The following is a 26,844-nucleotide window of genomic DNA, read 5'->3' as shown; positions in this document are numbered from 1 at the left end:
GCTCCATTGATAAATCCATTGATACTGTGTCACTTTTTTCAGGAGACATCTTGTTTTGTGTTTTTGTAGATTGTGAGGTAGTCTGCTTTTTTTCTGACATTGCTGAGGAAGAGTTTTTCATGCCTGAGGCCTTAGCTGGCTCTTGGTCTGAAAACCTTTACTCAGGAGGTCACTGCTCTAGGGGAGGGGAGGACAACTACCCTGTCTGAGTTTCTCTATGAGTTTTTAACTCAAGGGAAGATTTCTTCAGCTGAGGAGAGGTATGGCCTGTGAGTTGGCAGTCTTCTCTGTCAAGCAACTGCTGCAGCTAGGCTAGGTAGGTCAAGGTGCCCAGGGCTAAAGGCAGTTCATGCTCTGGGAGGGGAGAGAAAAAATGAGATAACCTGTGATATTGCTGTCCATGGTGCAGTTCAGAGGGGCAGCAGCAGATCATCCTCCAGACAGTGGGGTGGTCCAGGTGGCAGGGCCCGCTCCTCCAGGTGGCAGGGATGGGCTTCCAGGGAGTGGGTGGGAGAGTCCCAGTGATGGGGTTGCATGGGCAGGTCCTCTAGGTGATGGGGCCGAGGCATCCAAGTGGCCAGCATGAGTGTCCAGGCAGTGGGGCCAGGTCCTACAGGTGGCAGGTTCAGGAGTCCAAGTGGTAGGGCCAGAGTCACCAGGTGCAGGGGCTGAGGCCTCCAAGCACTGGGGCTGGGGCATCCAGGTGGTGAAGCCAGGTCCTCTAGATGGTGGACCAGGTCCTCCAGATGGCAGGCCAAGTCCTCCAGGCAGCATGGCCAGACTTCCAGGTGGCAGGGCCGGAAATTGCAGGCAATGGGACTAGCACTTCCAGGGGACAGTTCTGAGATTTCAAGGAGGTGGGGGTGGGACTTTCAGGTGGTGAGCAGAGCATCCACGTGGTGATTAGAGCGTCCAGGTGGTGGAAATGAGACTTCCAGGCAGAGGGCTGGTGCCAGCCAGGCTTCCAGATAGCAGGTGGGAGCATCCAGGCAGTGAGGCAAGGTCCTCCAGAAAGCAGGTTCAAAAGTGCAGGCATCAGGGCAGGGGGCCTCCAGTCGGGGATTAGGGGGCAGAGGGGGGTGGGGAGCAGGCAGCAGTGCCACGATCTAGTGCTCCAGGCAAGAGACCATTCCAGGACGCATTAAGAAATTTTGAAGACAGGGACCTAGTTAATTGACTGGATACACAGCCCAGAAAGTGCTGTGGCACAGAGCCATGGCTTCTAAATCCTGATTGAACTTCTGGCAGTTCTTTATAGCCATTTTTTAAAAATGATTGTCAGCATTATTTTGCATGTGTGTGATATTAATGCCACTGTTCAGTAGTTTCCACATTCTGTTAGATCACCTTTCTTGGGAATGGGAACAGACATGTATCTCTTCCAGTCAATCAGCTAAGCAGCTGTCCTCTAAATATTCTGGCAAAGACTGGTGAGTTTATCCAGGGCTGCATCTGAAACAGGCTGTCATTTGAAACATGCCAACTTGAATCCCATCAATTACTGGGGCCTTATTTTTTGCCAATATTGTCACAGTTCACGGTATAGCAATATTACCTGTACATATGTTCATATTTGGTAATTTTAAATTTGGTTAACACAGGTAATTTAGGTAATTTGCTTAACTAGTTCCCTAATTGAGACTTTTCATCAACATGACCACTTCTGGGAACAGCATCTTTGCAACAGTTTCCATTCCATAACTTATGGAGACTCTATGCTCAATGTGTTTCAGTGCAGTATAATTTTTTATAATTAATCAATTATATTTACAATTATTTATACATACAACTATGTCAGGAATAGGTTCCTCATGAACACAATCAAATGCTTTGGGATTTCCATTCTTCTCAATGTCAGCCACAACTTGTCATGATCCACACAGTCTAACGCCTTTGCATAATCAATAAAGCACAATGGATATTCTTCTGGTATTCCTTACTTTTAGCCAAGATCCATCTGACATCAGCAATGATATCCCTGTCATGGCCTCTTCTAAATGCCACTTGAACTTCTGGCAATTCCCTATCTATGTACTGTTCCAGCTGATTTTGGATGATCTTCAGTAATATTTTGCTTGCATGTGATACCAGTGATATTGTTCGATAGTTTCCACATTCATCAAGATCACCTTTCTTGGGAATAGAAACAAATATGACCTCTTCCAATCCACTGGCTAGACAGCCACCCTCCAAATTTCCTGGCATATACCTAGGAGTACATCAAAGGCTGCATTTGCTAATCGAAACAAGTCAATTGGTATCACATTGATTCCTGGCACCTTAATTTTTGCCAATGCCTTCAATGCAGCGTCCACTTCCTCTTTCATTACCATAGGCTCCTGTTCATATGGTACTTCTTGAAATTTTTCAGTGTGGGTCAATTTTTTTCTGGTACAGTGACTGTGAATTCCCTTATATCGTCCATAGTATCTTTCAATATGGTGACACAAGGCTTAAATTTTTTAGTTCTTTCAGATTGAGAAATGCAGAGTGAGTTCTTCTCTTTTTATTCTCCAATTCCAGCTCTCTGCACATTCCATTATAATTTGTTGCTTTATCCTCCCAAGCTGCCTTTTTTAATTGTCTGTTCAGCTGTTTCATGTCAACATGTTTTCATTTATATTTGGCTTCTTACACTCCAGTGCAATCTTTAGAGTCTCTTCTGACAACCATTTTAATTTTTTTTCTTTCTTCTCTGTTTTTGTAATGATCTTTTGCTTGCACCTGCATCAGGAAGCTGTTGTGCAAATGGAGCAGGAGAGCACTGCATGGTTTAGAATTGGGAATGAAGTGTGTCAGGGTCATATTCTATTTCCATACCTGTTCAATTTACATGCTGAACAAATTATCTGAGAAGCTGGACTCAGAATCCTGGTATCAGGATTGGAGGGAGACTCATCAATAACCTGCATTTATGCAGATGATACAAACTTACTTGCTCAGAGTTAGGTGGACTTGAAGCCCTTGTTACAGAAGATCAAGCAATACAGCCTTCAGTGTGGATTATGTGTCAATGTCAAGAAAACAGAGATTCTTACCACTGGACCAACATGCAGTGTCATGATGAATGGAGAGAAGATTGAAACTGTTAAGAGCTTCATCTTACTTGAATCCACAATTAACACCCTTATTACGAGCAGTCAAGAAATAGGAGGGGAGCTCTGGTGGCCTAGTGGCAAGAAACTGCACTGCAATCCCAGAGGAACACGGTTCGAATCCACCAGATGCTCTGCCGGAGAAGGAGGCGCAATATCCTCCTGTACCAGTCAGATCTGATTTGACGGTACATACACGCACACAAAATAATAAAAACAAAAAAAAAAAAGAAAGAAATAGGGAGATGCATTGCACTGGGAAAATCTGCAGGTAGGGACCTTTCCAAATTACTGAGAAGTAGTGATGTCAATTTGAGGACTAAGATGTGTCTGATTCAGGCCATAGTGTTTCTGTGTACTAGCTATGTATCCGAGACCTGGACAATGATTAAGGATGAAAAGTATTGATGCCTTTCAGCTGTGGTGTTGGAGAAGAGCACTAAACAACCTGTGTACAGTCAAGAGAATGAACAGATATCAGAGTGCTCTTTGGAGGCAAGAATGATGAAACTTCACCTCATATACTTTTAATATATTGCTAGGAGGTGCTATGATGTTGGGAAAGGTAGAGGGTCTGTGAAGGAGAGGAAGACTCTCAGCAGCTCTCTTGACAGTGACTGCTGCAATGGGCGCTTGTGTGTCAGGAAGTGTGAGGATGGCACAAGACAGGACTGGGCTCAGATCTTTTATTCTTAGGGTGACTATGAGTTGTACTTAACTGGACAGCACCTAACAACAACAATGTCAATAAAAGGCTTGCTGCAAAAGATCAAGAGCTACAATATTGATTGCACCTCAACATCAAGAAAATAAAAATCTTCACCAACAGGCCAAAAGGCAACATCATGATAGATGGAGAAAAGATTTAAATAGTCAATGACTTCATCTTATTTGGATCCACAATCAACACCCTTGGTACCAGCAGTCAAGAAATCAAACGACAACATTTCTAACATACTAAAAGAGCATCATTGCAAATTTAAAGTCTAAGGTGTGCCTGATCCAAGGTCTTATACTTAAAATTATGTTTAAAATTTGGACAGTGTCTAAAGATGACAGAGGAATTATTGATGCCTATCATATGAGGTGTTGGATAAAGTGAAATCAGGGTGTTCCTTGGAGGCAAGGATGGTGAAACTCCATCTTACATACTTTGGGCATAAAGTTGTAAGGAGGAACAGTCCTTGAAAAATAATATCATGCGTGGAGGGTCAGCATAAGAGAGGAGATGACACAAAATAACAACCATATCATTAAAATAACATAAAATAAGAAAATTTTGTTGAAGATTATTCAAATACACAGCTAGCACTGTACATCAACAGAGAACTTCTAGAAATTCACTCTCGATTTGGAAGATATTCACTACTAATGTCACTGATGGATATTGGCTGAAAACAGAGACTACCGGAAGATGTTTATTTGTGTCTTATTGACTATGCAAAGGAATTTGATTGTGTGGATCACAACAAATTGTGGCTAACACTGAGAAGAACAGGAATCCCAGAACACTTAATAATATTCCTGAAAAACCTATACCAAGACCAAGAGGCTGTGTGCTAACAGAGTCAGAGTACTGCATGGTTTAAAAATCAAGAAGAGTGTGTGTCAGGACTGTTTCTCCACACTCATTCAATCTGTACACTGAACAAACTATTCAAGAAGCTGGACTTTTTGAAGAAGAATGTGGCATCAGGACTAGAGAAAGACTCATCAACATCTTCCATTATGCAGAAGATACAACCTTGCTTGCTGGAAGTGGAGGGAACTTAAGATGTTTGCTGCAGAATATCAAAGATTACAGCCATCAATATAGATGATATCTCAACATTATGGCAACAAATATCTTCACCACTGGGCCAACAGGCAACATAACGATAAACGGAGAAAACATTGAAATTGTCATTGATATCATCTTTCTTAGATCTACAACCAACATCATTGGCACCAGATGTCAAAAAATAGAAAGATATATTGCATTGGGAAAATCTGCTCTCAAGGACTCTCCAAAGGACTAAATAAACAATGATGATGATGTCAATTTAAAAACTAAGGTACACCTCATCCAATCCAGGATCCTTGTCATTGCTGTCTATGCATCTGAAGTCAGACAAGAATATGGACAGCAAAAGAAGAATCCATGCTTTTGAGTTGTGGTGTTGAAGAAGAGTACTATATACCCCAAGATCTGTATTTATTCAAAAGAATGAATAATTATGCTTTTGAGGCAAGGATGGTGAAACTTCATCTTATACACCATATGCATATTGTAAGGAGAACTAGTTCTTGGAAAAAAGACTTCATGCTTAAAAAGGTGGAGGGTCAGCATAAGCGGGATGACCTTCAACAAGATGAACTGACACAGGGGCTGTATCAGTGAGCTCAAGTATACACCAGAGATGATGTGTATGGCACAAGATACACACACAAGGTTCAGATCCATTGTTCAAAATCTTGCTACAAGACACAGTCAACTTGATGGCACATAACAACAACACAGCCATTACTACTGCTACTGCTCATTACAATAGTGGAGCCCTGGTGCCTGCTCTGCAGGAGAAAAATGGGCAACCTCTTCCCATGATGTTTACTATCTCTGAAAGGCCACTGGTGAATTAGGAATCCGTTCTGACTCTGCAGCACCTCACAACTACCACTCACTGCTGTCCAGTAGGAAACAATGCATAGATGACACTGCAGCAGTTTCCAGGGGCTGGAAACTACTCAGAAGGAAACTGCTTACCTTTCTCCTAGGAATCAAAGGTAGAAACAAACTGCCAGAGAAGCATGATCTTTGGGGATAGAAGCCCAACTCTATGCCACTGGAGCTCCCAACACAAAAAAAGAAAAACCAGAAGGCTCTGTTCTAGTATCTCTTTTCAAAAATATAAAATTGAAGCAGAACAGATTAGGCATTTTCATAGCAAACACCGTAAGATGATACAAGTGTCAAATGACTAGTTTAAATCAAGATGGAATGTGGTGTTCCAGCTCAAGTGAGGGGGGAAAGCTTTACGGGGCGGGGCGGGGGGGCGGGAATCACCTTTGACCAGGACTTTACATAATAAATCCAATTTTAAAAAAAACCGCAAAGGGGTGAGACTACTGTGCTTAGCCAAAAGTGGTGAGAATGTGTATCGTTTTATTGTCCAGAGGGATAGCCTTTCTGATTCCTTTGTTCCAGGTGAAAGAGAAAGGAGTTAGCGACATGTCTAATTGTGCATCATGTGAGTAGATTTTTTGAAAAGGATTTGAAGGAGTCAGAGGTTCAACTTCTTAAAAATCAATGTTCATAAGTGTCCTTTTATTAGGGAGTTAATATGAATAAAGTGGAGGAAAAAATAAGCGGGGAATAAGACTCTCTAAAATCTCCATTAATAATTAGAAGTTGAAATGCTTATCACAGTTTCTGTGCTAGAAAGGTTATATATACATAAAAAATGTAACCAATGAGCTGCAAGAAAGGCTTAGAGGGAACAACATGCTAATTTCCACAGAAATTTATTAATATTTATGGTGGTAGAGGGAAATATTGAAGAAATCTCCAGTGACTGTCTGTTTATCTGTCCAATGAGCCATCTATCCATCCTTCCACCCCATGTCTACCCACCATCCATCCATCGATCTGGACTTGACCATCTGGTTGACTGGGATGTAGCACCTGTTTACTTATTTCTATATTCATATCAAAAGATGAATTGCATTGGGTAAATCTGCTGTCAGGGAACTTTCCAGAGTACCAAGAAGAAATGGTGTCAGTCTAGAGAAGAAAGTGCACCTGATCCAATCAATGGTTTTCATAATTGCTTGCTATGCATCAGATAATAATGACTAAGGAAGATAGAAGAATTGATGCATATGAGTTCTGGTGCTGGAGAAGAGTCTTGAACATACCATGGACCACCAAGAAAAAAAAATAAGTCTGTCTAGGAGACAGTGAAATCAAGTTTCTCCTTGGAAGCTAAGGTTTTGAAACTCCATCTTACATACTTTGGGCGTGTGGTCAGGATCCTTGGAAAAGGATATCAGGCTTGGTAAGGTGGAGGAAGAGCACAGGAGAGGAAGACACTGGATGAGGTGGATTGATACATTGACTAGGGCAATGGGGCTAAGTGTGTCGGAGTCAGTGAGAATGGGTCAAGACAGGGTAGGCTTCAGAGCTATTGTACATAGGGTTGCTATGAGTCACAGGCAACTCAACAGCACATAACAACAACATACTCAAGATGGGATTCCCCTATACAGTTACCTACCCAACCATTCACCCATCATCCATGCATCTATCCATTTGAACTGGATGACTGGAATGTAGCACTTGTATGTTCATATGTCTGTCCGTCCATCCATCCATCCATCCATCCATCCATTTATCCACCCATCTATTCAATTCCACATTAAATCCATTTGTTTACACTCACTCTAACCATCCCACTAATCACTTGTATAACCAAAATGGTGAACTTTTATCCAAAGAATAAAATATAATTACCTGCCATGCAAAGATTCTTCAATGAAAAAATTAAAATACTCTGTATATTTTTTTTTAAAATCTTCATGTAGGAACCACTTGAGAAGTTGGTATGTTTTCTTTTCTTCTTTATAATCTAAAAAAAATACAAATGAAGGGGGGAAATTCAACAGTATAATGACATCCAAGTTTGTTTATTCTAATAATTTTCTACTTCTTTGTATGTTTCTCTCTTTTTTTCTCCTTTGTATTGGTTATAAAGATTAAGCTATTGACATCTTTAGGGGGAAGTCCTGAAATATTCACACCTATCCCACAAGCAAATTTTGTATGACTGGGGTTTTTTTCCTCTTTGAATGATATAATCTGATAACATTTATTGAGAGCCTTAAAATTATTCAGGTATTTTTATTATGTTCAAACTGATGGATATTTACAGTTAAAACTTCCATTTAAAGATACAGCTGGTCAGAAAACTAAGGCAATGGAATTTAAGATCATTTGTCAAGGCTGCACACAGTGTAGCCTCCTAGTTAAAAACCCTTTTGGTCAGTATCATGGGGCTAGAATCCATTTTGAAAGCCATCTACAGGAGCTGGGTTCTACAGAAGTTTGTTGGCCAACACTGGTGAGCATTAGGGTGGAAAGTTGATTTATTAAGGGGAGTGAGGCAAGGTGATAAAGCCTCCTAGCTATTAACCCATTATAAACCCAGTCCCTACAGAACCTTGATGAACATGGAGAAACAACCAAAGTAATACATGTGTTCAGGTCTTTCATTCATAGGGTCACTATGAGTCATCTATGACTCGATAGCACTTAACAACAATAACAGAGACAACATAGAGATATCCCTGTTGACCTAGTGGACAGAAAGTTATGCTATCAAGCCCAAGGTGGGTGATTTTAATCTGCGGCCCTCAGGCCTGGTTTAAATTGGTTTTTGTCAAACATTCTTCTACGTGGTATACCACTGGTCTGTGCATTTCTGTCCAGAGGTAACTCATGGTCGTTGTGATGCTAAACACTGTTATACTGATATGCCAAATGCAATAATGGTTAACCCATGGTGGACAGTGTTTGGTGGAGCTTCCTGAATAAATAAAGCTTAAAAGCAGGAGTGGCATCCACTTCCAAAATGGCTTGCCTCCAGAAACTCTATGAACATAAAGAAACGACCAAAGTTATACAAGTGTTCAGGTCTTTTGTTCATAGGGTCACTATGAGTCATCTACGACTCGATGGCACCTAACAACAACAACAACAACAGCACACAGAGTGGATATAGAGTTTACATCTAAATGCATGTCTGATTCTAAAACCCAGATTGTGTTTTAGAAAAACTCATTTTCTTTTTTAAAAGTGAAATATGCAAACAGTTGGGATTCTCCCCCTACCCAGAAAATAAGTACTAAAAGCTCATAATAAAATACTAGTTTCCTTTAACGGAGCTCTGGTACCCTAGTGGCAAGAAGATGCACTGCAATCACAAAGGAATGTGGTTCGAGGCCACCACCTGCTCCATGGGAGAAGGATGGACAATCTCCTCCTTTGTAATTAACTGCTTATCCCTTGGAGGATGCGCTATGGGTTGGTTCTGGCTCTATGATATACGACAAAAATAGGTTTCTTTACTGGAAATCCCCCTTTTAGGGAGCTGTGGTAGTGGGTTGTGCTGCTAACCAAAAGGTTTTCAGTCTCCCGTCCCCTGTAGTACAAATCCACTGGCCATTTCAAGGGAGATAAATGGATAGGCACCTCCCATAACAATGCAAAACCTCAGAAACCACAAGTATGACATATAGTCTCACCCAAGGAACAATAGCAAAATTCAGTAGAGCAGCAAACAAAAAATGCTTGTGAGTTTGTGGAGAAACTGGAACCCTTATTCATTGTTGATGGGAGTGTAAAATGGTACAACCACTCTGGAAGGTAGTATGGTGCTTCCTCAAAAATTTGGGATATAGAAATAACATTTAACCCAGCACTACTGGAAATATACCCTAAAGCAACCAGAAATGCCACCCAAACAGATATATGCTGTTGCAATCCACAACCCTTTTTCCTGGGAGAAATGAACATAAAGAAACAGACACAGACAGAAGACAAGACAGTACTGCAGCAAAGAAACACACACTTACACACACGGGACAAGAACTGCAGGCCCCCTAGCCCTGCTTCGTTTATTATTTTATAATCACCCAAAAATACTCTACGTGCAGACACTCATGATTTGGGGAAAACTTATTTACCAGAAACTAGACTTGTTTAGACTTGCTTAGCACAGAATTTTTTCTCATGGAATCTTTTTTGCTTCCATTTCACTGTTTACCACAAGGAATAAGACTATTCCTTGGAAAGAGTAATATTCTTGGACCTCATATGCAAGCGCCCAATGTCCCCATCTATTTGCAGACTCAAGGACACACTCCTCTCTTCCTCTGGATTGAGGAAGGCCAAAGAGACATCTGTGTTCAGACTGTTTCTTTATTAACCCTTCTGGCTTCTTCAATATGCACACTCATGTTTACTGCTATGTTGTTCAAAATAGCAAAGAGATGGAAACAACCCAAGTGCCCATCAACAAATGAATGGATAGAGAAGCTGTGGTATATTCACACAATAGAATACTATGCAGCACTGGAAAACAAGGAAATAATGAAATATAAAGAACGGGTGACCCTGGAGGATATTATGCTGAGTGAAATATCTCAGTCACAAAAGGACAAACACTGCATAATATCACTGTTATAAAACAAGACTGAAGGTCGACTGAGGACTGGTGGTTGGGGAGGAAACTAGGAAAAGAGGTGATAAATAATTAACACTGCATTGAAACAGATGATGGGGAAAGTGTCTAAAACAAATATATGATTGGGTGACTACAGTCTAGAATAAGAGGTGCATAGTAAAGTGGACAAGCAGGGGGAGAGGGAGTAAACTGTGCAACAATGAAAGATTCTTTTTAAAGAGAAAAGTGAACTGGGGGGGAGGAAAATGTGCAGCAATGAATGACTGGAAATCCAAGTTTTCTGTAAACATAGGTTAAAATATCAATAAAAAATTTTAAAAAGAAAAAAAAAATGCTTCAGAAACCAGATGGAGGTTTGGCCTGAGTCAGAACAGGCTCAACAACTGTGAATCTGAGTTTCTGTCTTATCTCCAGTATACCAGCCTGACTCTTGCCTCATTACTACTGTTGGTCGACCTTGAGTAAATTCAGACTCTTAGCCACCTCACTGGGATCAGAGGAGCGTAGTCCTTGATGCTAATTGTTTTAGGGGTTCGTTCACCCTCTATGGTTTGAGAAAGTCTGAAGTCCATGAAATTTAAAATTCTGTTCTGCATTTCCTCCCCTTGATCAGAATTCTCCTAGATACTTTGATTAAAAGCTCAATAACAGTATCCAGGTACCACCCAGTGTTTTCTGGTCTTGTGGCTGAAGAGGCAAAGGTTTATGGCAGCAATGAGCCACATATCAATTCCTTCTCCTATTTCAATTTCTCCTGAAAAATTACCCTCAATTATTATGTCTTGGACTTGTAAGCCTCCAGATGGTTTTCTGTGGCTCATTTTTTTGGATGTAGGTGCCCTGATATAAAAAGCGTTCTGCCAGTATATGGGAATCTAAGTCCTCCACTTATTCTAGAAGGAGGAACAGTACTTAGATAAAACATCTACAACAAAAACCTGATTCCTATGAAGCCAGACAGGCTCCCTAAATCTACATCTGCCAATTCTAATACCAACCAAGCCCCCCACGGCTCTTGCTACTCTGCTATCTGTCCACAAATCTGTTGAAATGGCCACACAGAACTCATCATATGCATAATTATGGTGTTTATGAGAGAAGCTAACAGGTTACAGTTCAGGTTGGAAACAGGATACAATTCTTCAGTCAGGACACCTATGGTGCTCTTGCCGGCCCTTTAAGTTTCAGCCTCAAGGTCAGTGTTACAAAGCTCTCTCAGTTCTGCCAATTACATGTAAGCTTAGGGAAAGATTACTGATGCTAGTTCTGCAAGGTAACAGCCCCTGTTTAGTTCTCTCTCATGTTGGTTTCTGGTTCTTTACTGCTACTGCTGTTCTCATCTAGGCCCTGGCTCAACTGGCCCAGGAATCTCTTGTCCAGAATGGACTTGTGCTGGACTCTCCGCTTTTTTCTTGCTGATAGTTGTTGTGGTGGTGGTATGCCATAGAGTCTGAACCAACTCATAGCAAGCAGACCCTCCAGTGGGTTTTCAGAGGCAGTCAATTACATGGGAGGAGACTGCCCATCTTTCTCCAGGGGAGTGGCTTGTGGCCTTGAACCACGTTCCTATTTTTTGCTGCTGAACCTACTCAATTTAATGAGGATGACAGACTGACCAACCCTTTCATTAGTAGTCTACACACCTTGTTTGCATGGTCCCATCCTGCCAAGTGCAGAAAGTCAAAGCCATTTTGAACAACAAACCAAACTATACCACACGCTGGCCTTTATTCAGAGATGCATCTGGGCGATTAAAAGCTCCAATCCATTCTGCTATCAGTCCAGTTAAATTGTTTCTATCACACAAATGATCCTCAGTTACACCTGTGTAAATAAAAGTTTTACGTTGCTGAATGTGCTTAATTTAAACCTGCTAGAATGAGAATTTAAATCTGCTAGGGCTCTCTGGCAATCTAGTGTTGAGAAGCTGCACTGCAATCTCAAAAGCACATGGTTCAAATTCACAGGCTGTTCCCAGGGAGAAGGATGGACTCTCATGTGATTACGGCCTCTGAACATCCAATGGAGGGTCAGCTCGGAGGTGGTTCTTACTCGATGGCACATAATATCAACAGGATGGCAAGATTTACCAATCTTTACATCCACACACATCGATCTTCTCAATGATCTACACACTTTATTCACATGTCAAGTAATCAAAAAGTGTTTTGTATTGGGCAAATCTGGTGTCGGAGACCTTTCCAAAGTGCTAAAGAGCAACAATGTCAATTTAAAGACTAATGTGTGTTTAATCTAAACCATAGCATTTTTCAGTTCCTTCCTATGCATCTGAAAGTTGGACAATGAGTAAGGAGAGCAGAAGAATCAATGCCTCTGAGTTGTGGCGTTGGAGAAGAGTGCTGAATATCTCACGGGATGTCAAGAGAACAAACAGGTATGTCTTAAAGGAAATGCAACCAGAGTGCTCCTTAGATGGTGAAACTGTCTCACACACTTTACCGTTAGGAGGAGCCATTCTTTGGAAATGTAGAGCTTCAGTGAAAGATAGGAAGACCCTCAGTGAGATGCATTGACACAGGGACTGCAACAATGGATTTGAACGTGACTGAGATCATGACAAAAGTGCAGAATAAGGCACTGTTCAGATGTGTTGTTGAACCAAATCACAGGGTTGCTATAAGTCATAGTCGACTCGATAGTAACTAACAACAATAAAGACTTTGTTTTGAAGCCTGAATGGCCACAACTTTAAAGTCCCACCTCCTCCTTCCTTTTCTGTGCCTCATTAGAACAAGCTGTTAAGAAAGCCTACTTGCTCCCTCTCTTGCCTCTAGTGGAGGTTTCAAAACTTGAAATCCTAGGTCCCTAGAGGGAAAACCCAAATCTATCCTAAAATCCACTCATGCGCTACAGCCCTCAAAAAGTTCCATTATTTCAAGTAAAGGAGCCCTGATGGTGCAATTATTAAAGTACTGAGATATGAGCCAGATGGTCAGTTGGTCAAACCCACCATCTGCCTCACGGGTAAAGATATGACAATTGTCTCACATGAAGTTTTACATACAGTCTTGAGCCCTATGAGACAGTTCTACTTTGCCCTTCAGAGTTTCTATGAATCGGAATCCACTCACCAGAAGTCATTAGTTTTGGGATTGTTTGATAGACATATTAAACATCCATTTAAAAGCTAAGATAAGCCTAAACAAGCCATTGTAATTGTAATTGCTTCATATATATGTAGAAGATGGACAAGGAAGACCAAAGAAGAATTGATGCCTTTGAATTATGACGTTGGCAAAGAGTATCAAATATCCCACGTACTGCCAAAAGTATATAAAAGTCTGTCTTAGAGGAAGTGTAACTAAGGTGCTCCTTAGAAGCAAGAATGGTGAAACTATCTCTTTCCATACTTTATATACTTTACATATGTTGTCAGGAAGTGCCAGTTCGAAGAAAAAAGGCATCACACTTGGAAAAGCAGAATGATCATGAAGATTGCACAGGACAGGGCCAGTTTAGGGCAAAAACAGGGACTGTTGTTCAATTATGAATCATACTTGACATAATGGCACCTAACAACATACCTCCTCTTTTTTAAATAAAATAAAGATATATCAATTAGTGATTTTGTTATTATTGTTGTGTACCATCAAGTGGAAATAGATCAGAGGCAGTTAATCACACGGGAAGAAATTACCCATCCTTCTCTCACCAAGAAGATGGTGGATTTGAACCAAGTGCCTTTGGGATTGTAAAGCAGCTTCTTACCACTAGGCCACCAGTGCTTTAAACCGTGATTACGATGATGTAAAAGGGGCCAGATTTACCTTTCTAGTTTATACAACTAAAAATATCAGCAGACCAAATGTTTGGTCACAGAGGTCAGAATATGTGTTAGGACTTTAGACATCAATTAATCAAATAGTGTGATAATAGCAAACCAAATTTAGTGTTAGACTTTAATCACCATACAGGTTTGGGCCTTCATTATTGGGTGGGGAGAATTTCTAGAGTGGGGATCCAAATCTGGTCACTCAGTTACTCTGAGTTGAGAAAATTCGGACCAATTTCAGGGCAATGAAAACAGAATTTACAAAGCAGAATACTAGGGAAGACAGAGCTGCGTAGAGAAAGTTCTGAAGTGGGAGTCTTCAGCTGAGATTGGTTCAGCAGATACATGTGAACAATTTGCCCAAGATCAGGGAGCTAGCAGAAGGAATGGTCAGGCAGTACAGCACCCATGGGACATAAAGGGTCTCTCCCCATGTCCATATCTTCTTGACTCAACTTTCAGTATTTGCTGCAGATCTAAAGTTGTCCAGTTAGCTTGAAATTGTGACATTTTTATCCTTGTCTAACTCCTGTGACTCTAGTGATTCTGAAACAAAGAAATTAAGGTCACTATGGGTTGTAGGCAATTCCACAGCACATAACCACAACAACATATCTTATTAAACCAGTGGCATAGCTTACAGCATCACAGCAAACTACAAGTTTCGCCAGTACAGCAAACTGACAGGCAGGTGCTGTCCTCTTAAAAGCAAACTATAAACAAGCAAGCATGTATACACATCCACTATTAAACAGGCAGCAATGCACACGTTACTCCCCTCTCCAATACAGGAAACTAACAGATAAATGCTGGACTCAAAAGCTGTTGTTATGTACTGTGGAGTTAGAAGTTACTCATTGCTGACTCTCCAGAGAACTTCCAGAGGCAGGAAATCACATGACAGGAGACTGCCCATCTTTCTTCCATGGAGCAGGTTGCTAGATTCAAACTGCCTTCCTTTAGTCTGGCAGTGCAACTCCCTTCCACTAAGCCATCAGAGTTCCCTCAGTACCCATAAGAGCAAACTATAAACCAAGTAATGATACAAATATCATAAAACAAGCATGCATATTATGGGAATGGTGTGTCTAGGACGTTTCCGATAAAGTGGTGTGCACCTAGCCTGGGACAGTTTTCGCTAACCTCAGAGGAGCCTATGTATGTCCACTAGAATGTGCCAAGAAATCTGGAAGGCAGCAACCTGGCCAACAGATTGGAAGAATCCAAATGTGTTCTCATTTTAGAAATAGACTGTAGAAATTATTGAACCATATAATTAATATCAACTTCAAAGTAAAATTTTTCTGAAGATTAGTAAAAAGTATCTAAAGCAGTACTTCAACAGAGGATTGCCAGGAATTCAAGCTGGACCCAGAAGTGGCATAAGGAATACAGGGCTGAAATCAGATGGATATTGGCTGAAATCAAAGAATAACAGAAAGATGTTTAGCTTATCTTTATTGACTATTCAATAAAAATTGATGGCTAACATTGAGAAGGATGGGAATCTTGGAAAAATTAATTGTGCTTATGCACAAGCTATACAGGGACAAAGATGTTATTAATCAAACAAAACAAGAGAACACTGCATGAGTAAAATCAGGAAAGGTGTGTATCAGGGTTGTATCCTTTCTCTATATACAATCTGTATGCTGAGCAAATCATTCACGAGACTGGACTATATGAAAGAGCATGGCACCAGAATCAGAGGAACACTCATCAACAACCTACCTTGTGCAGATGACACCATCATGCTTGTTTGTGGAGGAGATTTGAAATACTTGCTACAGAATACCAAAGACTACACAGTCATCAATATGTATGACATCTCAACATTAAGAAAAGAAAAATTCTCATCATTGAACCAATAGGCAACATTATGATAGATAAAGAAAAGACTGAAGTTGTCAATGATTTCATTTTACTTGGGTCCACAAAAAACGCACATAGTAAAAGGAATTAAGACATCAAAAGACATGCTGCATTGGGAAAATCTGCTATAAAGGACCTAAAGAAATCAGAACTGCCACCCAAGCAGATATATGCACACCCATTTTTATAGCTGCAAATAGCAAAGAGTTGGAAGCAACCCAAATGGCCAACAACAAATGAATGGATAGAGAAGCTATGGTGTATTCACACAACAGAATATTATACAGCACTGAAAAATAAAGAACTTATGAACTATTATACAAAATGGGTGACTATGGAAGACATTCTCTCAGTCACAAGAAGACAGATACTGCATAATGCCATTGTTATAAAACAAGACTGACATGGCAGATGGGGGAAACTAAGAAAAGAGGGATGAATAATGTACACGGCATTGAAACAGACGAGGGAGAGAACTATCTAAAAGGGAATATATGATTCGGTGTTATTTGCATAACAAACGTCCAGAATAAGAGCTGCATAGTAAAGTGGCCTGGGGTGGGGTGACTATATAACAATGAAAGAATTTTTTTTTCCAAAGAAAAAAGTGAACAGGGAGGGGGGAGGGACAGGAAGGAAAATGTACAACAATGAATAAATGGAAATCCAAGTTCTCTATAACTTCATTAAATATCTCAATTTTTTAAAAAAGTGCTAAAGACAGCAGAGTCAGTTTAAAGTCGAGGGTGTGTCTGATTCTAGCCATTGTCTTTTCAAATATTTCCTATGCATCAGAAAGTTCGACAATGAATAAAAATGAAAGCAAAATCAATGCCTTTGGATTACAGTGTTGGAGAAAAGTACTGAAAATTCTACGGACTACCAAAAGAACAAAGAAGTCAAACAAGAGTACAACCAGGGTGCTTCTTAGCGGCAAGGATGATGAATCTTAGTCTTCCATACTTTGGGAATATTGTCAGGAGGGAGCCAGTGCTTGGGAAAATATCTCATGCTAGGAGAGATTAAGGGTCAAAGAAAGACAGGAAGACCCTCAACAAGATGGACAGTTGTAATGACTAAAACCAGGCTGGACCATTAGAGGTGGTGAGGACACAGGTTAAGGCAAGGCTCAAATCTGTTGTTCAGGGTTGCTACCTATCAACATATTTCATTTCACTCCCCAAACACTGACCATATGAAATTGGCTTCAACTTGACCACAGCAAGCAAAGATAATGCACTTGACCAGGCTAAGATGGGTACTTCTTGATAAAGAAAGGGAGGACCCAACCTACCAAATCAAATGTCTGGTTTAGGAATTCATCATTTACCTGTTGATCCTCCATCTACCTGCTCACTCAATGAATGCATAACACATCCTGCCAGGAGGAGGAGGAGGAGATGCCTAGTGAAGGGGAGATGTCTATATCTATCAAATGACTGCAACTGCACCAAACCTCCAAATACAAAGAGGACTTACCACTTGGGGAACTTCCCCTGGTACTTGGAGAAGTACAGGAGGATAGCTTAGGGAAAAGGAAAGGAAAGAATGGGAGCTTCAAGTAATTATGTCCTCTCTGGTGAGACTGGGTTTAGAAGGGTCGTGGTACTAGGGATTTTGTAGCAAATGTTAGATGGATCTTGGCTGAAAGCAGGGAGTCCCAGAGGAATGTATATCTGTGCTTCATTGATTATGTAAAGGCATTTGACTGTGTGGACCATAACAAACTGTGGCTCACTCTGAGAAAATGGGAATCCCAGAACACTTGATCATGCTAATGCGAAACTTATACTTGAACCAAGAAGCAGGCATCAGAACAGAGCAAGGAAACACGGCATGGTTCAAAATTGGGACGGGTGTACGCCAGGGATGTGTCCTGTCTCCATACCTTTTCAACCTGTATGCAGAATAGATTATCTAGGAGGCTGGGCTCTATGAGGAGAAATGTGGCATCAGGATTGGTGGAAGATGTATCAACAATCTGCGTTATGCAGATAACAACCCTGCTTGCTGAAACTGAGTAAGACCTGAAGTGCTTGCTGCAGAGGGTCAAGGACTGCAGCCTTCAATATGGATTGAGGCTCAATGTCAAGAAGACAAAGATTCTCACTACTGGAACAATTGGCAGCATCAGGATGGATGGTGAAGAGACTGAGATTGTTCACAGCTTTAGTCTGCTTGGCTCCACAATCAACACTCTTGGCACCAGCAGCCAGGAAATTCAAAGACGTATTGCCATGGGAAAGCCTGCTATTAGGGACCTCTCTAAAGTACTGAAGAGCAACGGTGTGTCTCTGGAGACTAAGGTGCATCTGGTACAGGCCACGGTCTTTGCAATCACTTGTTATGTGTCAGAGAGCTGGACATTGACCAGGGAGGATAAAAGGAGAATTGATGCTTTTGAACTTCAGTGTTGGAGAAGAGTGCTGAGGGTACCGTGGACTGCTAAGAAAACAAACGGATTCATCCTGGAGAGGGTTAAACCAGGCTGCTCCTTGGAGGCAAGGATTCTGAAATTTCATCTGACATACTTTGGACATGTTATAAGGAGGGACCGGTACTTGGAGAAGGACATCATGCTTGGGAGGGTGGAGGACAGGTGCAGGAAGGGAAGGCCCTCTATGAGGTGGATTGATTCGGTGACTGGGATAATCGGGAGGAGTGTGTCGGAGACAATGAGATTGGCACAGGACAGAGCAGAGTTTAGAGCTGTTGTACATAGGGTCGCTATGAGCCGCAAGCGACTCAACGGCACATAACAACAACAACAGCTGGTGAGTAACGAGTTGTGCTATCAGTCAAGGGGAGAAGAGAACCAATTCTTCTCTCATGTGCAATTTACAGCCTCTGAAAACCTGTTGGAGGGTCAGTTATGAATCAGATCAGACTTGATGACAAAGGGTTTGTTCAGTTTCTCAAAGTGTTCTTATGATTCCAGGCATTGGTTAGAGCAGTAATACATGTGACTATGAGAAAACTTTGCTTCTATTTCATTTCTGAAGTTTTGTATTAGCTAAAGTTGTCAATAAATAAATTTGGAGAGGAAGTTATCCAAATAAGTAGTTAGTAAACAATTCAAATATTTGAATACATTGAGTTGTGAATCAATGCTATGCCAATATCTCAGTCAAGGGTATCTGCATGGTTATAGCTGAGCTCTGAGGAACCCTAGTGACACAATGGTTAAAGCTCAGCTGCCAAGTGAAAGGTGGGAAGAGATTCAAACCCATCAGCTGCTCTACAGTAAAGAGATACGGTTGTCTCTACAAAGACTGTTGTTGATATTATGGACAGTTGAGTCAGAACCGACCCACAGTTGACCCTCTAACAGGTTTTCAGAAGCAATTCATTACATAGGAGAAGAGTGCCCATCCTTCTCCTGTGGTGCAGCTGGTGGATTCGAACCACATGATTTTGGGATTGGAGCTCAACTTCTTACCAGTGGGCCACCAAAGCTCACTCGGTAAAGAGTACAGCCTTGGAAATTCTAGGTGGCAGTTGTACCCTGTCCTGTAGGATCCCTTTGAGTCTGAATTGGTTCAATAACAAGTTTAGGTTTGAGAGGCTAACGTCCAGCCCTAACCTTGTTAGTGAACCGTTCTTCTGGAAAGAGGACTGAATATCCAACAGACTGCAAAAAGAACAAACACATCTGTCCTGGAGGAAATACAACCTGCGTCCTTCTTAAAGGCAAGGATAATGAAACTTGGTCTCACATACTTTGGGCATATTGTCAGGAGGGGGCCAGTTCTTGGGAAAAGACCTCATGCTAGGAAAGACTGAGGGTGAGAGAAAGACAGGAAGACCCTCAACAAGTAACTGAGCAGTTCTACTGTTAACTAGAATGATTCATTCTTTTTCAAGCCTCAGAAACAGCCAATGACAGGAAAGACCTGGAAGAAATTGCACCATGAGACTGGAACCCAAGGATAACCCTGAAAAAACTTGGGAATCCCCCAAATTGTTTGTGGATTTGAGAGTGGAATTCTTGTTAAAGGGTAAGGGGTTCATCTAGAGTATCAGCTCTTTCTCAAAGACACTGTAACTGTCAATTTGAAGTGATCAAATACTTTGGCTATTAAATTAAATCCATGAACAAAGCAGATGCAAGGCACATGCATATGACACGGTTCAAAAAACACTAAACCCAATTACAAAGGCAATTTTAAAAAGCATGAGCTATAACAAAGTTTGAAGTTCACCTTCAGAGTTTAATAATTGCTCAATCTTTTTCTTTCAAAATTATTCATTCTGTACTTTTTTAGAATCAAAGCTTCAGTCACATGTTCAAGATTGAGCAACAATCTGAGATTAAAGAGGTTTAAGAGGTTAAAGTCTTAGATTCACTCAACTCTGTTATTAGCCAGCCATGTAGCTTTGAGAAAATTATTTCTATCCTCTGGTCAGCTGTTTTCTGTCCCTCCTCAGCAAAGATTTAACAAGATTCATGACATCATTTTAATGACAATTCTTTAGATATGATGACTTAGTTAAGAACTCTTTCTGAATCACAATGTACACATTCATGGGAAGTGGTTGATTTTTTTTTTGTCCCCAGAATTGTTTCATAAACAACTCAAAAACTAGCTTCATAAATCCAGGGATCCATGAAACACTTTCCTTAAATTCAGGTCTCCTAACAGGGGGTGGGGGGTAAGTACCTATATGATAAAAAAGAGAAATGACCCTTACGTATTAGAAGTGTTACATATGGCTGAATCTTCCTGATGAAAAGATTTTAAAATCACATTGCTGATATTCCCAGTTGCCATCAAGCTGGTGGTGACACGATTTATAATAAAACAAAACCTTATCCAATACTGAACCATCTTTGTGGTCATTACGGTGACTAAGTCACATATGTTGTTGTCAGGAGCTGTTGCGTCTACAACAACACACAGCAGCCCTGTGAACAACTGACCAGAACTTAGCCCTCTCCTTTATCAGCCTCATGCTCTCATCCTGCACCACCTTCGTGCTTGAGCTCACTGCTATAGTCATTGTGTAAATCCATCTTACTAAAGGGAGTCCTCGCTTCCGTTCACCATTTCCAGCATAATGGCTTTTTCCAAGGACTGGCCCCTTCTGACAACATGCCCAAAATATGTGAAGTGAACTTGCACCATCCTTGCCCCTAAAGAGAACCCTGGTTGCACTTTCTCCAAGAGAGATTCGTTTGTTCTTCAGGAAGAGACATTCAATTTTCAAAGCATTACAATTCAAAGGCATCGATTCTTCTTCAGTCTTCCTCTAATTATCATATAAGAAGTAACTGAAAACAACCACGGCTTGGAGCAAGTGCACCATAGTATTTGAAATTCTGGCTCTTGAGGACTTTGGAGAGGTCTTTGATAGTAGATTTTCCCAATGCAACACATTTTTCCATTTTTTCATTCCTGCTACTATGGATTACATATGTTGCTGTTGTTGTTGTCACTAGGTGTCATCAAATGGAGTATGACTCATAGCATCCCTATGAACAAAAGATCTGAACTGTGTTCTATCCTCACACTCCCTGACACACAAGAGCCCACTGCAGCAGTCACCGTGTCAACTCACGTGGTTGTGGGTTCTCCTCTCCTTTATGGGCCCTCCACGCTTTCCAGCATCATATCGTTCTCCCAGAAATAGCCTCTCCTAGCTACATGCCCAAACTATGTGAAGTGAAGCCTCATTATTCTTTCCTCCAAAGAGCACTCCAGCTGCACTCTCACCACAACATATCTGTTCATTCTTTTGGCCATCCATGGGATGTTTGGTGCTTTTCTCCAACATCACATCTCAAAGGCATCAATTCTTTTTCTCTCATCCTTATTCACTGCCCAGCTCTCAGATGCATAGAAAGTAATCAGAAAGACCATGTTCTGAATCAGATGTCCCTTTAGTCCTCAAACTGGCATCATCACTCCTCAATAATTTGGAGAAGTCCTTAACTGCAGATTTTCCCAGTCCAATGCTCAAAAGATTAAAATAACATGTGGACAATACCCTGGGATAGAGTTAGAATTCAGGTAAGAGGGGCAAGTAAGGAGACACAGAGTACAGAGGCCATGGGAACAAGTCTAGCAAGTTACCTAACACTTTACACACACACACACACACACACACACACACACACACACACACACACACATTTTACACTGTTTCAACTCAATGATATTTTTAAAAATTTTTTTCCTACACTATACTCTATAAAAGGTATATAGCTTGTAATCTAGGATAAAATAATCTAGGAATTAGTAAGAAAAAGTACCTGATAACAAAGAAAGTCCTTCCTGTTTCACCATGGTCACATTATGACCATGATCTTGAAGAATCCGAGACACGTGGTCCATCAGCAGATAATGGCTTCCCCCTAGGAAAAATGTAAACCTTCACTTTGGTAAATAAAGGAATAGAGAGGTGGAAGTTGATGGAGAGAAATCCAAGAGAGGAAGGGGAATGAAACAGGGAAAACGAATGCTGAGCAGATACATCAAAGCTCCGTCAGTCCCTAGAACGCCTTTCAGTAGCCATGATACAACTCTCCACTGGGGTGTTCCATCCTGGGCCCACTGTCTCTGCAAAGTGTGATGAATCTCTCTGGACCTGCACAGGAAAGAGGCCCTCATCCTGGGGACATGCTGACAATGATACATGCCCTAAACAAGTAACTGCAGGGTGAACTTTGGCATAGTGTTGTTTTAGCGAGTATGAATGTTTCTTAATAAGCTCTATTTCTGCAAACTTACCTTTAGAAATACATGCTACTAAGCCAGAAATAAGGGAGCTACAAAGTGAACTTAAAACACACTTATTGGAGGAGAAAGAGGTGTGGAGTTGCTTAAAGCCTAAATCCTGAAGGTTTAAATGTACTTGGCAGGAAGTTTCTCAACTTGAGCCTGAACTTTGTTCCATTTAGAACTGAGAAATCACAGGGCAATTGTGTTGTAAGACATGGGATTAGTTTGTTGGATAGTATTTATATGACAGACTGAGAATGACTAATTATAGGACAATCCCAGGCCACTCAGGGAAGTTTAAGTTCCTTCAAGATAATGTGTTCTTCTGCTACTATAGAAGCTAAGAACTATAATTCAGTAATTAAAAAGTATTGGATCCACCATGGACTGCCAAAAAAAAAAAAGAAAAAAAAAGAATCTTTCTTAAAGAACATGAGGCAAGAATGATGAAATTCCATCTTAACTGTTATTGTTGTTAAATGCTGTCGAGTCATAGGCGATTCATAGCAACCCTATGAACAAAACTTATATTAGACATATTTTCAGGAGGAGCTAGTTTTTGGAGATAGACATCATACTGGGAAAAGTAGAGGGTCAACAAGAGAAGACCTTCAACAAGATGGGTTGGCAAGGCGACTGCCACAATGGGCTTGAGCATGGCAGACGGTGAGGATGGTGCGGGACGAGGCAAGCTTCAGGTCTCTTGCTCATAGGGTTGCTTTGAGTTGTAGACAATTCACTGGCACCTACCAACACAGAGCACAGCAACAGAGAGAGCCAGATCAAGAGAAAGAGAAAGGGCAAATGCCAAGGGTGGAGGGGTGAGAGGGATATTGGGAAGCTGAAGCTTCTGATGATCTAGTAACTGTTAGAGTAACTCAGATAATTCCATGCAGATTTGAGTAGTCAGGGATAATGAGGAAGACACACCAGTCCCCCACACTGCTGGCTCTTGCTATTCATTCTGATCCATGAAAGGAATGGGCTCTGAAAATATACACAGTCATTCATGGTAGGCCTTGGTGAGCTACTCTACACCCAAGGGCTCCCGATTGGTGGAGCTCCCGATTAAAACAAGCTTGGAAGCAGGAGTGGCATCCACTTCTGTAACAGCTTGCCTCTGGAAAACCCATAAACCTGGAGAAAGGACGAAAGTTATACCAGTGTCCAGGTCTTTTGTTCATAGGGTCGCTATGAGTCACCTTGGACCCGATGGCACTTAACAACAAACAAAAACAACTTTGGGTTAGCAGTGCAATTCCTTACCACTAAACCACCAGTTCCCTGTATGCCGTTATAACCAGAGACTGAAAGAGAAAAAGGAACAATGTTTAAAGAGTTTGAGGGTAGAAGGTGTGGAGAGGATGGCATAGGGACAGGAAAATGTAGGTAAAGAGAATGCCCTTGGGATGAGAAAATATAAGTAACTCCACGGCTGTGCCATTAAAGTCTGGTGTGATCTCAGGAAAGGTGCTTCAATTCCCTTAGCCTCAGTTTCCCTCTCAGGAAAACCTAAAGGAGAATAAAGGCAAAGAATTTTAAGGTTCCTTCCAGCTCTACCACCCTCCAACTGATGCTCTGTGATCCTAAGGTGATCTCAAGGAGCTGCTATCGTTTATTAAGGCACCAGGTGGAATAAAGCTCATGTGGAAACCTAGGGGCTTTGGTGACTTAGTTGATTCTGGTAGTTCTTCCCTCTCATATTCAATGAGAGGCTGGATCTTCCCTCTCAAAAACAAAGGAAATTAAAATAGAGCTACAGAATACAGAAAAGGTAACCCATTTCATCTGAAGCTTTCACCTCAAAGGTGGAAGGAAAGGGGGCTGTAAGGAACTGCTTGTTCCTGGGCTGCTTCTCTCTGGTCCGCTGAGTTTTCTCTGAAAAAGATCTTGGGAGTGACTGGAGAGCATTATGCTGAGTGAACTAACTCCATCTCATAAAGACAAATACTGCATTAAGACCATTGTTGTAAAAACAGAAGGATAATTAGGAAAACACCTGTGAGGGTCCAAGAGAGGAAGGGGAGGGAGCAGAGGGGTGAAGATGGGCAGGGGGGGAAATCACAATTTGGTGGGTGGAGGGAGGTAGAAGTAAAGGAAATGGAAAAGATGAGACAGGCATCTGTAAAGACAGAGTAATAGTGGGCATAATTAAAAAGTGATTCATTTTAAAAAACACAATGTATGGGAATGATTGTATGAAACACAATGTGAATGAGGGAAAGTGTGAAGTACAACAAATATGAATTTGTATGAAAATCAATATAAAATTTTTTAAAAAGTTAAATATCATCCCCCACCTCAGTCATGAAATCCATTTCTCTTTTCTCCTTGTCTCTCTCTGAACAAGTGCTGCTGCCCTTGAAGGGTCTTTGGAACCAGGAGGCTGCGGCACCCCCGCTCCACCTAGGGTCTTTAACATGAGGCCCCAGCAGCTCTTGATGGGGCACGTGATTGGTCTGGTCGGGGGAGGCTTCGGGAGCAGGAAAGGTTGAAGAAAATCACAAGAACGATGGCATTTCATCTTAACTTATATTGGACACATATTTTCAGGAGGAACCAGGTTTTGGAGAGAGTTGGCCAAAGTGAGGAAGATAAATAGGGTATTGCAGCCAGTTATTTATGACAAACTTTTCAACTAGTCAGTCATCCTCGTTCCTGAAAGATATACTAAAGCTTTCCAACACGTAGCCGCCTTCTGTCATTATTCTAAACATCAAGATAAAGAATGCTATTAAGAACTGTTCAAATACGCTCTAACAAATTAGTAGCCTAGACTGAGTTTTCAGGGACAAAATGCTTGAGAAGGAAGAAGAAAATGCAATTAAATTAGAAATTATATTAAGAAGAAAGAAAAAAGTCCCGCCTTCGAAACACCTTGGAGAGTCTCCCCGCGCGTGTATTCCCGGGGTCTGTTCTGTGCATTCCCGGGGCCCAGCACTCACCCACCAAGGACACAGTCAGGATTTTGGCGGCATCCGAGAGCAAGGCACCTGGTAGCAGGAGGCAGAGGAGAAGGCGGAGAAGGCGCGCGGCCATGCTCACTCAGCACGGGGATCCCCAGTGTCCCTGGTGCGCGCGGGGGGGGGGGGTGGACGGACAGGCGCCTGCACAGGGCGGGCGAGAGGGTGCGTGCGATCCCGCCTCCCTGCTCTTCCCTCCTTCCCAGTCCCACCCAACCCACCTCCCCATCCTCCCCCGCAGGCTCTACAGTTTCTTCCCCTCCTATAACAAGACCAGTTGGAAGGAAGAGTTCCGGAACTCAATCCTTAGCCCCGCTCTTGGGTGCCCTTGTAATCCACGTTCCTCCCGCCTAGAAGGTGTTAAGAAAGTAGGTCAATTAGGGTTCTACTCACTGGGAGAAGACCGAGCTACCTCTGCCCCTGCGATTTACTGCCCCTGAAAACCCACTGGAGTCTCAACTCTAGGTCGATTGAGATTGATGGCAAACAACAGCAACAGCATCCCTATAGTGTTTTCTTTCTGACTAGCGCTCCTTTCTAGAGCTACCTCACATGTTCAACCACAGCTTGGATTAAAATCATAAATCTGGAGACTAAAGTGCGCCTGATACAGGCCGTGGTCTCTGCAATCACTTGTTATGCATCAGAGAGCTGGACAATGACTCTAAATGATAGAAGGAGAAATGATGCCTTTGAGCTGTGGTGGTGGAGGACAATATTGAATATACCATGACTGCTAGGAGAACAAGCAGGTTCGTTCTGGAGAGGGTGAAACCGGGCTGCTCCTTGGAGGCAAGGATTCTGAGGCTTCATCTGACATACTTTGTACACGTTGCAAGAAGGGACCAGTCCTTGGAGGGTGACGTCATGCTTGGGAGAGTGGAGGAACAGCACTGGAGAGGAAGACCCTCTGTGACATGGATTGATTGAGTGACTGGGGTAATGGGGGTAGACGTGTCGAAGATAATAAGGTTGGCACAGGATAGAGCAGGGTTAAGAGCCCAATGTTGTACATAGGGTGGCTATGAGTTGAATGTGACTCACCGGCACATAACTGATTTTGGTACATCATCCCACTTCTGATTCTCCTTCTGCAAGTGTATTTCAGTACATTTGTGATGTTGTTGTTATTCTTATGTACAGCACTAGTATATTCAATACTCTCCTCCAGCACCACAG

At 41.7% G+C, this 26,844-nt stretch overlaps 1 protein-coding gene across 1 annotated transcript in view; it reads right to left on the bottom strand.

Moving 5' to 3' along the window:
- UGT3A2 (UDP glycosyltransferase 3 family, polypeptide A2) overlaps positions 1 to 25,741 on the bottom strand; it is a gene marked incomplete at its 3' end in the record, with an annotated part of 43,759 nt that extends 18,018 nt beyond the window's left edge. The window contains exons 1-3 of the mRNA XM_006902357.1: positions 25,648 to 25,741; positions 22,234 to 22,335; positions 7,585 to 7,699 (exon numbers count right to left, since the gene is read on the bottom strand). Of these exons, the coding sequence (XP_006902419.1) occupies positions 7,585 to 7,699; positions 22,234 to 22,335; positions 25,648 to 25,741 (311 nt within the window). The remainder of the gene's footprint in view (positions 1 to 7,584; positions 7,700 to 22,233; positions 22,336 to 25,647) is intronic.
- Between the last annotated feature and the right edge of the window lie 1,103 nt (positions 25,742 to 26,844).

This window comes from Elephantulus edwardii, unplaced genomic scaffold, assembly GCF_000299155.1.
Source record: "Elephantulus edwardii isolate Elephantulus edwardi_28Jun2011 unplaced genomic scaffold, EleEdw1.0 scaffold00395, whole genome shotgun sequence".
In the NCBI taxonomy this organism is placed as follows: domain Eukaryota; kingdom Metazoa; phylum Chordata; class Mammalia; order Macroscelidea; family Macroscelididae; genus Elephantulus; species Elephantulus edwardii.
Note: the sequence above shows the minus strand (reverse complement) of the source record. Positions and strands in the feature narration are given on the sequence as shown.